Source organism: Sinocyclocheilus grahami, unplaced genomic scaffold, assembly GCF_001515645.1.
Source record: "Sinocyclocheilus grahami isolate Dianchi unplaced genomic scaffold, SAMN03320097.WGS_v1.1 scaffold484.1, whole genome shotgun sequence".
Lineage (NCBI taxonomy): Eukaryota > Metazoa > Chordata > Actinopteri > Cypriniformes > Cyprinidae > Sinocyclocheilus > Sinocyclocheilus grahami.
This window is the reverse complement of record NW_015505663.1, coordinates 724,411-736,812: the sequence shown is the minus strand read 5'-3', so window position 1 is coordinate 736,812 and position 12,402 is coordinate 724,411. Positions and strand designations below refer to the sequence as shown.

At 38.5% G+C, this 12,402-nt stretch overlaps 1 protein-coding gene across 1 annotated transcript in view; it reads right to left on the bottom strand.

Moving 5' to 3' along the window:
• Positions 1 to 1,976: 1,976 nt before the first annotated feature.
• Positions 1,977 to 12,402, bottom strand: part of LOC107553873 (voltage-dependent calcium channel subunit alpha-2/delta-3-like) — a 91,287-nt gene continuing 80,861 nt past the window's right edge. Inside the window, exons 16-22 of the mRNA XM_016236199.1 lie at positions 11,130 to 11,205; positions 6,873 to 6,925; positions 5,676 to 5,731; positions 4,792 to 4,906; positions 2,919 to 3,031; positions 2,638 to 2,720; positions 1,977 to 2,162 (exon numbers count right to left, since the gene is read on the bottom strand). Coding sequence (XP_016091685.1) covers positions 2,067 to 2,162; positions 2,638 to 2,720; positions 2,919 to 3,031; positions 4,792 to 4,906; positions 5,676 to 5,731; positions 6,873 to 6,925; positions 11,130 to 11,205 — 592 coding nt within the window. The 3' untranslated portion in view covers positions 1,977 to 2,066. The remainder of the gene's footprint in view (positions 2,163 to 2,637; positions 2,721 to 2,918; positions 3,032 to 4,791; positions 4,907 to 5,675; positions 5,732 to 6,872; positions 6,926 to 11,129; positions 11,206 to 12,402) is intronic.

Genomic DNA, 12,402 nt, shown 5'->3' with positions numbered 1-12,402 from the left:
TTAAAGGGGTCATATGATGCTGCTAAAAAGAACATTATTTTGTGTATTTGGTGTAATGAAATGTGTTTATGCGGTTTAAGGTTCAAAAAACACATTATTATCCACATACTGTACATTATTGTTTCTTCTCTATGCCCGCCTTTCTGAAACACGTTACTTTAGTCTTCGCAACTTTACAGATCTTCTTTATGCACCAAGAGCTTGTAACACTCCAAAGAGAAAGGAAAAATTGAAATTGCATCATATGACCCCTTTAAGTACTGTAACAAAGTATTATTACTCCGTTATATTACACCACTACTCTCAGGACCTGAAGTGGGACATTCACATTGACTCCATTGTTCAGCCTGAAAAGTTCAACCTACCACAGGCACAGATGACACAGTTTTAATCAGCTGTTATTGAGTCGGTTCTGTGCTCTTCTATAACTGTCTGGTTTGGGTCAGCCAGCAAATCAGATTTAAGAAGACTGCAACGGACTGTTTGGACAGCAGAAAGGATCATTGATGTGTACCTGCACCTGCACCTTGACCTGTACATCTCCAGAGTGAAGAAACGGGCAGGTAACATCATCACAGACCCCTCTCACCCCGGACACAACCTGTTTGCACTTCTCGCCTCAGGCAGATGCTACAGATCTCTGTGCACTAGAACATCTAGGCATAAAAACATTTTTCCCCCCATGCCATCTCCAGCTTAAACAACTAACACATGAATCATCACCGGTGTTCTGTATTAATCAATTAATTTCTGTAATTCATTCTCCATCCTTAATTATTGCCTCTTTCTCAAGTATTATGTAAATACATATGCATATCTCTTTATTTATACCTGTATAGAGTAAATAATGCACAAATCTGTACATAAATCTACTGTTCCAGATTCATACACATTATTATTATTTATTGTTAAGTCTTACTATTTAAATGCTTTTCTGTTCTCATGTCAGATGCGTATGTATGTATGCATGTATGTGTGTATTATCTGAATATATGATAAGACCCAAGTTTCTGGCCAGAAGGTCTTGCTGAAGGCTTGCATGAATTTCTGACATGTATGAAATGTTGGTTGCCCCTTGTGAAGGTATCTCACAGTTGAACAAGAGGTACGAACTTATTGCCTTAATCTCTGGGTGACAAAAAAATGGTGTAAAAAAAAATGGTGACATAGTGTGTGTTATGGATCTGCATAGTTCACAGAAGTTGTTCCATGTGTTTATTTCACAAGTATAGAGTGAAAAGTCGCAGTTCGCTGATAGGGCCATATAGTCTGAGCACATAAATTGTGAGCTTTGACTTTACATCACATGCAATTTACTTCAGTAAGAGTTAGTATTTAACAAAACATTGCTGAAATTGCACAGTGTATTGCCTGACTTTACTGCTCTTGCCAACATCTGGCAGCTTGTCAAGTGGGAGGGACCCTATGAGGTTTTGAGAGACATACCAAATATTCCTAAAGCCTGCAAGAAGACTCAGGTCTTACAAACCAGCCTGCTGAAGCCATGGAATTAAGATTTTTAGAGACATAAGCAGACTGGCAATGCACACAAATAAATAAATAAATATCAAACATCAATTCACATCTATGCTCTCTTTGTATTTTTTTAAAGATTTTATTTCAAAAGTATACAAACTGCAGTATGTTTTTTTGTAAGGCAATGCTCATTTAGAACATCAACTTTTGTATACTTACTATTGCATTATCACAGTCATTTGGCTGGAAATCATAAATTATAATACTTATTACAGAACAAAAAGCTGATTTTATGACACAATTGTATTTATTTGTAGATATTTATGAATTGTACTTTTATTCAATTAATTAGCACAGTAATCAGTCTCTTGTAGCCTTATTTGTAAAAGGTTGCCTATTATCTACGTGTACATAAAATATCAATATTATTAAAAAGAAAAAAAAGCTTTATATAGCTGTCTATCAAGTGATTTTGATGATTTGTTTAATCTTTTAATGTAAAATAAATATTTATATAATACATTTTTGCATGCTGGACCGAGTGAAACTGGCATGACCGAGGTGGACGTATGGGTCAAATTCTGTTTTCATCACCTGGGAAAGATGGTGACTATCAGGACTATAAGAACTGTAGATGTTAGTGATGGAGTCAAGCCCACAGAACCACCACACTCCATTGAGTTTTCCTGCAGATGGATCAAATAGAGACAAAATGTCATGTCAAAACTCTATGACTGTGTCAAAAACCTGGAAAATTCTTTAGGAAGCCATCAATGCACAATTGATCCCAATGTTCACCTATGAAGTTGCAGAAATGGAATGTACATAAAAAAATTAAAAAAAGTTTTCAGCATATGATTTGTTGTAGTATTTGTTGTCAAATATTATTCTATTCATTATTACTCTAAATTAACCTTCACTTTGTTGTAGATTGTTAAATGTCACGATATGGTGCCTAGGAATGGCTATTACAAATGCTTGCAAAATTAATGAAATATTGAATACAATCAAATGCAAATAATGCATGTTACAATTTGGACTGGTGTGCAAATAACATATACCTGCACTGAATGGTTATAGTTGCTGTACCTCTGTTACAGGTGTGCAGCTAAAACTCTTTAGCAATCCATTCATTCAGCTCAGTTTGATTTGTTCTTGTACCTCATGATGGAAGGGGTGGCACGTGTCTGGTCGCCTTCTCTCCTTCTGAAACTTCAACCGTTCACATTTCAGAGACTCGTTATGTGCAATGAAATTAAGGGAAAAACATGACAAAAGACAGTTCAAAGAAGACACTTCAAAACAGAGGAAAACATTGACCACAGAGACAGTGTCTAAAAAAAGAAAGCATTGCTTTAGTCTGCTGTTTGTAGTATCAGTGCGAGTTAAAATAAAGGGTTAATTGAAATTGTCTAAGAAAACTGTCTTTTTATTAAGGATATACATAATTTCGATGGGGTCCATGGTGACAGGTCCAAAGTCACTGCAGTCACATGTATTGTCAATGACCACCATGAAAAGATTACTGCTGGGAATCTGCTGAATAACAAACGATCTGGGAAAGACAAGACAAGAGGGGAGACAGCCAATTAGATTCAAATTACTTTTTTATCTGCTCCACGTAAGAAGAGTTGATGAGGGCGTCCTCTGTAGGAAGAGGTGGCAGTACACTATGTAGGCAGACAAGTGTTCATATACTGGACATACACCGCACATGTTTGCTTGAATGCAAACAGGTTAAAGATTTTTTTTTCTTTAGCATAGTCTTTTCTCTTACTTTGGATAAAAGTTAGTAACAGAAGTCACCAATGTATGTATGATGGTATAGTACAGTCAGTCTGACCTCAAATCAGTAGGGTGGCTTTTGTTGTGCTGTTTGAGTTACATGCTGTAACACTGCAAAAACTGTCTGTTTTGGAAGCATTGAGCTTGTGTTGGAGTTCATGAGTTCTTAATTTAGAAAATCCACAAAAGCTGTCTACATTTTTGTCATAGACTGTACCTTTATAGAAAACTACCCCTAACCATAACCTAACTGTCTACTAATAGTCTAAAGACTAAAGTTAGTTGGCATGTAGTTGCAAGTTACTTATAGTCAACAGAATTTCAAAAGGGACCATCAAAATAAAGTCTTACCAAACATAGAAAAGCCAAGGTATGTACAGTACACATTAAATTAATTAATTAAAATAAGACAACTACAATGTAATCTTATGGTTTCGTAATTAATTTAACAAATTGCCGCATTGGAGAAACGCATGATTGCCAACAAAGTGGAGAGGATTCCAACATTAGCTGTTTGAATATTTATAACAATGTTATAAAGGCAAGGATTGCAAATACTTAGCTTTTATTTTAATTTGGTATTTTGTTTCCTCTTACCAGACGAAATAAACTTCTATCAATCTTCCTGTTATGATGTAATACACACAAAGAACATATTTGAGTTGGCACCCTTTTTCTTTCTTTCATTATCTTGTACATCATTCACTCATGCACATAACACAACTATATCAGTCATTATAGTCAACTGAGCAATTAATGATGTAAATGTACAATGCAAGTTGTTCAGTAGACAGATACCCTGTTGCTAAATACAACATGCTGTGGAGCAAACAAAGACAACAAGCAAACAAAATTTGTGGCAAGGTATGAAAGATAGTGGCACTGTATATACAGTACAATAAGTGTAAATGTAGTCTGTTCACTCACATATAATTCTGAATCAAGCGAATAATAATTCTATGTGAGTGAACAGACTGTAAAGGTTGTCTGATATCTTTCAGCTGACCCCAACTGTCTTATGTATATGCAGAGTTTTGGCATGGAACTCTAGATGGCGCAGTCCGATAGGTCTAACTCAATCTGACCTAATGACATCATTATCACATGGCTCAGCTGATTGGTTCTCTCCTGTATTGGTAGCCAATGAGCTCGCTGCTCAACATTCAAATATATGACTAGTGCTTGCCGTAGCAGTGCAGCTTGCTTCAGAAACCCTCCACCTTCCCCAGCTCCACCTGTATAGATCTGCTATGAGGTGATTCATGTATGCTATATGGGGGTTATTTCATGTATGTTATATTTTCAGCAGCAGTATTTCTTACATGCTCACAGCAGCATGTTGTGGATGTATTGGCAGTAGCAAGTACTTTCTCTGCCGCAGCAGCAGCGTAGCAGATCTATTCCGCCAAGACCAAATACATTAACATTGTCATGTACATTACCATGCCAATCCCTCCGAGAGTTGTCATGACAGAAATGTGCTTGTGCATGAATTTATGTGTTTATTGTGTGTCTGAGTACTGCACTTACTTAACACAGCTTTCACAGTCAATATTCCCGACGGTTTCTTTAATGGTGCGCTCAGACACGAATGCTGGATACTCTTTATCACAAGGAACCAACATAGTTTTGCCTCCTCTCTGAGCTAGAGAGAAAAACAGAGAGGGAGACATTGTTCTTCGAATGTTTTTCTGTGGCAAGGCTTATCTGTATCACTTTAGGGACAGAAAATTCTGTAAAAAAATTATGGACAGACATGAATGCCAGCATGCACTCCTGTTGAATCTGCTTAACATGTATACATTTTGTTTCTATAGATTTTTTTTCCTCAGAATGCATACAGATGTAATAGATTATCTAGTAAGGTACATGATGCTGTGAATGATCAATTTAATGTGACCAACATGTTACATATCTTAATAATAAATTGATTAATTGAGAGTGGGAAAAAAAGTGAATTGTTGGAAATAACATGGTCACATTTTCCCTTTTGCTCTGAATATATCATGTCTCTGTGAATTCGGTAGTTTTTATTCAACTGAAGGCAGTTTAGAGAGGTTGGGCTACAATATTGGCAAATAAAGCCTGGCTCACAGTCAGTGCTTCAGTATTTCAGTATTAAGTGCTATATGTGGCTGAGTAGAGTTGCACCCCTAAACATCACTCTACTTCAACTGAAATGTAGCACTGCACATGGTGACAGCGTGAAGCTACAGTCATGGAATCACAATTAATGGAGCACAATGTGCTGTCAGTGCACATTTGAAACCTCAACCTTGTGCCTTGAGCACTAGTTATATACAAAAAATCTTGCAAACTTCTGAAATCTTCATTTACATATAATGTGCATATAATGTGCTTTTAGATCTGATGCCGTCAACACATCACACACACATCCTCATAAACATACAAACCCTTAATGGTGAGGTCAGAGTTCCACCAACTGTACAGGTTGAACTCAACCAGAAATCTGCAAAAGCAAATGAAAGAGAACAATACTGAAAGCAAGTGCTGAAAAGAGAGAAACAAATTCATGTATGTATGTATGAATGAATAAATGAATGAATTAAATACATAGATAAAATGGGCCAAAACAAAGAGTGAGAATTACAGTACTGTTATTTTAATGTGGCCTATGTGTGCTTTCCAACCTAAGACACTTCATCATATTATAAAAGCAAACCATATTATAATATATTATAAAAAAAATACTTGTAAAAATACACTGTAAACTTAATGTTGTCATTACTAAAGCAAATCTGAAAAGATTTTAAAAATATTTTGATTTCCATGAGCATATTCCCATCCATGTGACACTACCGCCTATGACACTTGTAAATGTTGTTTGTGCCATCACATTATATTGCTAAAAATCATTCATTATGCTTGTATTGTTTTATAATTCAAATATCCAAATATCCATAAAAAAATGTATAAGATAGCATAAAAATATTTAAAATAAATGTTTTCCCAGGATAATTATTCCCATTCCCTTCCTACTAGTAAAACATTTGCAATTATTTCAAACAAACCAAATGTATCCAGTTTTGTAGATACATATTTTTAGGATGTTTAGATATTTTCAACTAAATGTCAAACAGACACCTGTTGTTGTATGTCCTGATATGTGCATGGAAAATGGAATACACATATTTCAATCCCCAAATCTCAAAATATCACAGAAACGAGTCTTACATGACAAATTCAGTCAGAAGCCACCGGACAGCTGCAAATAAAGCAAAGTAGGGCTGAAAAGAAAAGAACAATAACTAATCAAACACTGGGAGTTACACAGTAGTTAAATTATTATGGCATCATTTTGGTTAAGCTTGTGACAGGGCCATTATACATACAACATAAATATAAACACTTATACTGTCACTTGCTCACTGGCATTCCATGTGTTTAGTTTAATATTCTTTTTTATATTTCATCTTTTTAATATGAAAATAAGCATTAGTAGTATCATTATTAGAAAGCTCCAGGCACAAATAGAGAGTGTATATACATATACACATATACATATACTGAAAGGGAACGTCTCTGTTACGTATGTAACCCTCGTTCCCTGAAGGCCCCAAATCTCAAAATATCACAGAAACGAGTCTTACATGACAAATTCAGTCAGAAGCCACCGGACAGCTGCAAATAAAGCAAAGTAGGGCTGAAAAGAAAAGAACAATAACTAATCAAACACTGGGAGTTACACAGTAGTTAAATTATTATGGCATCATTTTGGTTAAGCTTGTGACAGGGCCATTATACATACAACATAAATATAAACACTTATACTGTCACTTGCTCACTGGCATTCCATGTGTTTAGTTTAATATTCTTTTTTATATTTCATCTTTTTAATATGAAAATAAGCATTAGTAGTATCATTATTAGTAAGCTCCAGGCACAAATACAGAGTGTATATACATATACACATATACATATACTGAAAGGGAACGTCTCTGTTACGTATGTAACCCCGGGAACGGAGACGTCACGTCCCGTCGCCATGCTGCTGTACCACTGCTGAGCGGCCAGATCACCGGCTCGGCTCCTCAGCGAAAACTGGTATGCGTTGCACCGGCTACCTTTTTATGCTCATGCTCATTCTCATGCTGTGAATTATCGCATGACAATGTGCATTGGCTCATTTAGTTTACACTCGAAGTGGATTGGTCTCTCTAAGCGAGATTCCAATTCATTGGTCACCGACGTGACGTCTCCATTCCCTCCTTCAGGGAACGAGGGTTACATACATAACCGAGACGTTCTCTCCTGTATCAGTAGCCATTGAGCTCACTGCTCAACATTCAAATATATGACTAGTATTTGCCGTAGCAGTTGCAGCTTGCTTCAGAAACCCTCCACCTTCCCCAGCTCTACCTGTATAGATTTGCTACGAGGTGATTCATGTATGCTATATTTGCAGAAGCAATATGTCTTACATGCTCACAGCAGCATGTTGTGGATGTATTGGCAGTAGCAAGTCTTGGTACTTGCTCTGCCACACACAGCAGCAGTGTAGCAGATACTGAAATCCTGCCTGGTCCTGTTGACAGGTCTACCATGCCCACAGGGGCACGGGTTAGTCCCAGTCACACTGATGCTCGCTAATGAGGATTGTGATCTGCAGTCCTCATCGTTTGGTGAAATAGCCCATGGCCATGAGGATATAGTGGTTCCTGGCATCAGAACCAGTGGCTGGAGGGACATCAAAGTTGAAAGATATTGCTTCCCATTCCAGTTATTGCCTCTTTCCCAACTGTTTATGCACACTTGCTAAGATGGTATCAGGCTCCTGGTGCTGCAGATTGTGGTGTCAGACAAAGGAGGCATGCAAAATCCAGGAACGTGGTTGGGAACCACTGAGCTAAAGCATACAATCTCTGTCTTCCCCAGGCTGGGAAAGCAGGGGCCAGTTTTACTAAACGGGGCAAATTAGCGCAAGAGCGCAATTCCAAAACAGCGTCGATGGGCGTGGAATTTTCTGCTAACAACTAACAACTTAACAACTACTAACAACTTAATTAAAGAACACAGATGCAACATCTAATTTACATATCGACCAATGCAATATACCAAGTGCAGCGCAAATTAGCGTAGTCGCAAATAAAGAATAAAAAAATAAAGAAGCCACAGTAGGCTACGTTGAAAAGAACCGGAGGTCAAAAAATGAAGGGTTGCAAGAAGTTTTGATACAGCTGGTATTGTGTGATTCCTAGTTGAGAATTAAAAATAGCATGGCTTGGCAAATGATATGTTCGGATAATGTGTTGTTCTGGCATTCCAAATAAATTAATAAGTGTGGAAAAAATTCTCTCCCTTCTACCACGCGCTCTCTGTTCTCTGCAACAACAATTGCAGCCATTTCAAGTGCAAAATAGTTTAAGACATGCTTTTTTGGATGTTAAATAATGGCGCAAATACTAGTAATTTGACCAGTGCAAACGTTAGGTGTGTGATTCATTTGAATACTCTCCTCTTAGAAATTTTGCTTCTGAAAGGGAAACTCCTAGAAATGCATATTCAATAAGGTCAGGCGCAAAAATAACTGTGTCCACGCCTTTTCAGCATTAATTCATCACTGTGCGGTCTTTAGTAAATCCTGACATTTTAACACGAAAAGACGGTTTGCACTGGTGCAAGATGTTAGTAAAACTGGCCCCTGAACTCCAAAGCCCACATTACTGACATCTGAGTCCACTGCGGAGTGGGGTCTGGGCACCTTTAGCCAACTTGGGCTGTTCCAGTTGGCTGGCTTCCTCCACAAACTAAGCCCTGAGTATTCTCTGTCCCTTTTTTGGAGCATAGCATTCAACACATTAATACATGCCCTAAAGCATGCCAGGGGATCTAGCCCTATGATGCATGTCTCATCAACATTAGCTCATAGTTCTGAGGAATGCTTTCTGCAGGAACTCACAGGACCCCTGGGCAGAGGAGGTACATGGTCAATCCTGTGTTGATGAGAGCTTGAAAGGGCTAGTCGTTGAGAGTGCACAGGACGTATAAGCCTTGAGTCTAATGTGTCAGTTCACAATTGCCTTTTCAGGGATATGAGAGAGTGGCAATACCTTCTTCTTGCTGCTCTCCTTTAGAATTCAGAGGCATTCATGAGCCACGTTCCCTGTCCCCGTCTACAGCAGTAGCAGCTCCTCCACATCATCAGCATTACTCAGATAGTCACAAGTCTCTCAACAGCTTGCGAGTCAGTGCACAGTACACGCACTGAACTGCAAACAGTCTCTTTCGGTCATGTCCACCATTTTGAGGAATAACTGACAAAGTTTTCATAAAAGGGTTGAAATGTTGTTCCCTTTCAGTCGGTCACTCTCGACGTCACATCGGATGACCAACGAATTGGGTACAATCACGCTCTTCGGAAGCTCTCGTGCTGACGGTGGTTCTTCCCGTGTTGAGTGGGTTGCACACATCAGGCTGCATTATTCCCTGTTTGTGTTGAATGCGGTGATGGCATCCACTATCTGTTTGCACAGTGTTTGCATACCTTCTTGCACAGCGTCTGCGGGCTGGGCGACCCCCAACACATTCGCTAGATTCTATAGCCTTCGTGTGGAGCCGGTATCCTCCTGTGTTCTCACCTCAAACGGGTAGAAGCACTGTGAGGCCCAGGCTTCGGGTCGGCTTGCTAAAACCGCTCCAGAGAGTCCATATCGTAAACCCTGTCGAGCTCCTCCGTCCCCTCGGCAGCCAGATGTGGTGGAGCATCCGGCGCCAGGCCCTCACTCAATGAATCCATGAGGATCGGTAGAGGGCTGGGTTCCATATGTAGAGAGACCTAAGTGGATCCCATATGTGTAAAATCCACGGTATAGCCTCAGAGCCTGTGTTTGCCCGGCAGACTTCCTGTTATTTTCCAAGAGGGTTACAATCACCTTAAGTGCTTCCGAGACCTCCTTCGGGAAGGATGGGGATCCTGCAACGTTCCTGTCCCAAGTGGTACGGGTACGTTTTCCCAGTGTTATCCAGTCTTACTGAGTGGGTAGTGCCATAGCAGCAGTAGCTGGTCTTCTTGTAGTAAGCCCTGGCCTAAGCCAAAAAGTAGGGGCGCAGGAGGCTTCCACAGGACACTGGAAGGGGCAGTACCTGTGGCCCTTTGGTAGGGATCCCAATTCGTCGGTCATCTGACGTGACGTCGAGAGTGACCGACTGAAAGGGAACGTCTCGGTTACGTATGTAACACTCGTTACCTGAAGGAGGGAATGGAGACGTCACGTCAGATGACCGACGAATTGGGATCGGCCGGGTCACCGGCTCGGCTCCTCAGCAAAAACTTGAATATGCGCTGCACCTGCTGCCTACTTATACTCATGCTGTGATCAGCGGCAGCTGGATGCAATAATCACATGCCAATGTGCATTGGCTCATTTAGTTTACACTCGAAGTGGATTGGTCTCTCTAAGCGAGATCCAATTATCCAGATTACATACGTAACCAAGACATTTTTTTTTTGGCTGAACAGCAGAAATGATAACAAATAAAATTATTATTAGAAATATAAATGTGATCAAGTAGCAGTAGTTCTTGCATAAACTAGTGCACTGATAAACTACTGTGACAGCAGTTCTCTTTAAAGTCAAGCGTCTGTTAACGGTTACAGCTGTTCACAAGTTACTAGACAGAACTGAGAAACACGTCTCAAACATGTCCGTGGAGAACTGACAAGCTGCTGATACGACGTGGATGTATGTATCAAGGACTTCAATGAGGGGGCATAATAAGAAAATATGTTTTGGAGTTCTGCTTTTGCAAAAATACAAAATAAACCAGAGAAAAATATTGGGTCAGTAGAAACTACAATGAGAAACACATGCAAAATCACAGATGTAATGGCTTTGTATGGTACTCACGTGCAAAAGTGTGTGTGCTGTATCACTGGTCTGTGCATACACCCTACAGATTGACCGATAGTCATACAGATTCACCCTGGAAAAAAAGTCACATTCTTCATTCTGCTAGTATTTTTATTAATGCATATTATCCAGGATTATTATTTTGTAAAAATATAACAAAACCATACTGTGGCAGATGCAAATGTCAATGACAAGCACGTGTATGGGAGTTGAACTAATGATATATTGGTCACACTTTAGTTTGGGGACCAATTCTCACCATTAACTAACTATGACATTTGCCTCATAAAACTCCTAATGTGCTACTTATTAATAGGTTGTAAGGTAGATGTTAAGATTAGACATGGGGCAGGGTTAAGAGATTTAAAATGTTGCAATGCAGAATAAGACAGCCAATATGCTAGCAATATACATGTACATGCTAATAAGCAACTACTTAATAGCGAGAATCGTTCCCGAAGGTTTTACCCATATATTAATATACCATAAAGAAAATGAACACATGAACTTGTGCAATACAATTACAATTACAATTACTCCACATGCATAATTATTAGGCACATTGATATTTACATTTACATTTAGACATTTAGCAGACGCTTTTATCCAAAGCGACTTACAAATGAGGACAATGGAAGCAATCAAAATCAACAAAAGAGCAATGATATGCAAGTGCTATAACAAGTCTCAGTAAGCTTAATGCAGTACACATAGAAAGGTTTTTTTTTTAATCATATAATAAATAAAAAAAAGAAAACCGATAGAATAGAAAACGAATAGAGCAAAAGCTAGTGTTAGAGGCCTTTTGCTTTTGTTAATCAAAAGTCAGAAGTAAGAAAGTCAGAATTATAATTGTATAATAAATAAAATGAAAACAAATAGATAGAATGCAAAAAGATTAGAAAAGCAAGTGTATTTCTTTTTAAAGAAACAAGCAGTTAAGTAAGCAGTTAGTAAATAAATAGAGTCAAAAAGTGGCAAGTTTTTTTATATATATATAAAGAAAATAATTAGAATGGAAAGTGCTAGAGCTAGAGGGTCAAATAAACATAAGTCTGAAGTAATGAATTTAGGTAAAGGGGTGCAGAGCCAGTGGTGGTTTTGTAGGCAAACATAAATGCCTTGAATTTTATGCGAGCAGCTATTGGTAGCAAGTGCAAACTGATAAAAGGTGTGACGTGCATTATTTTCGGTTCGTTAAAAATTAATCTTACTGCCGCATTCTGGATTAATTGTAAAGGTTTGATAGAACTGGTTGGAAGACCTGCCA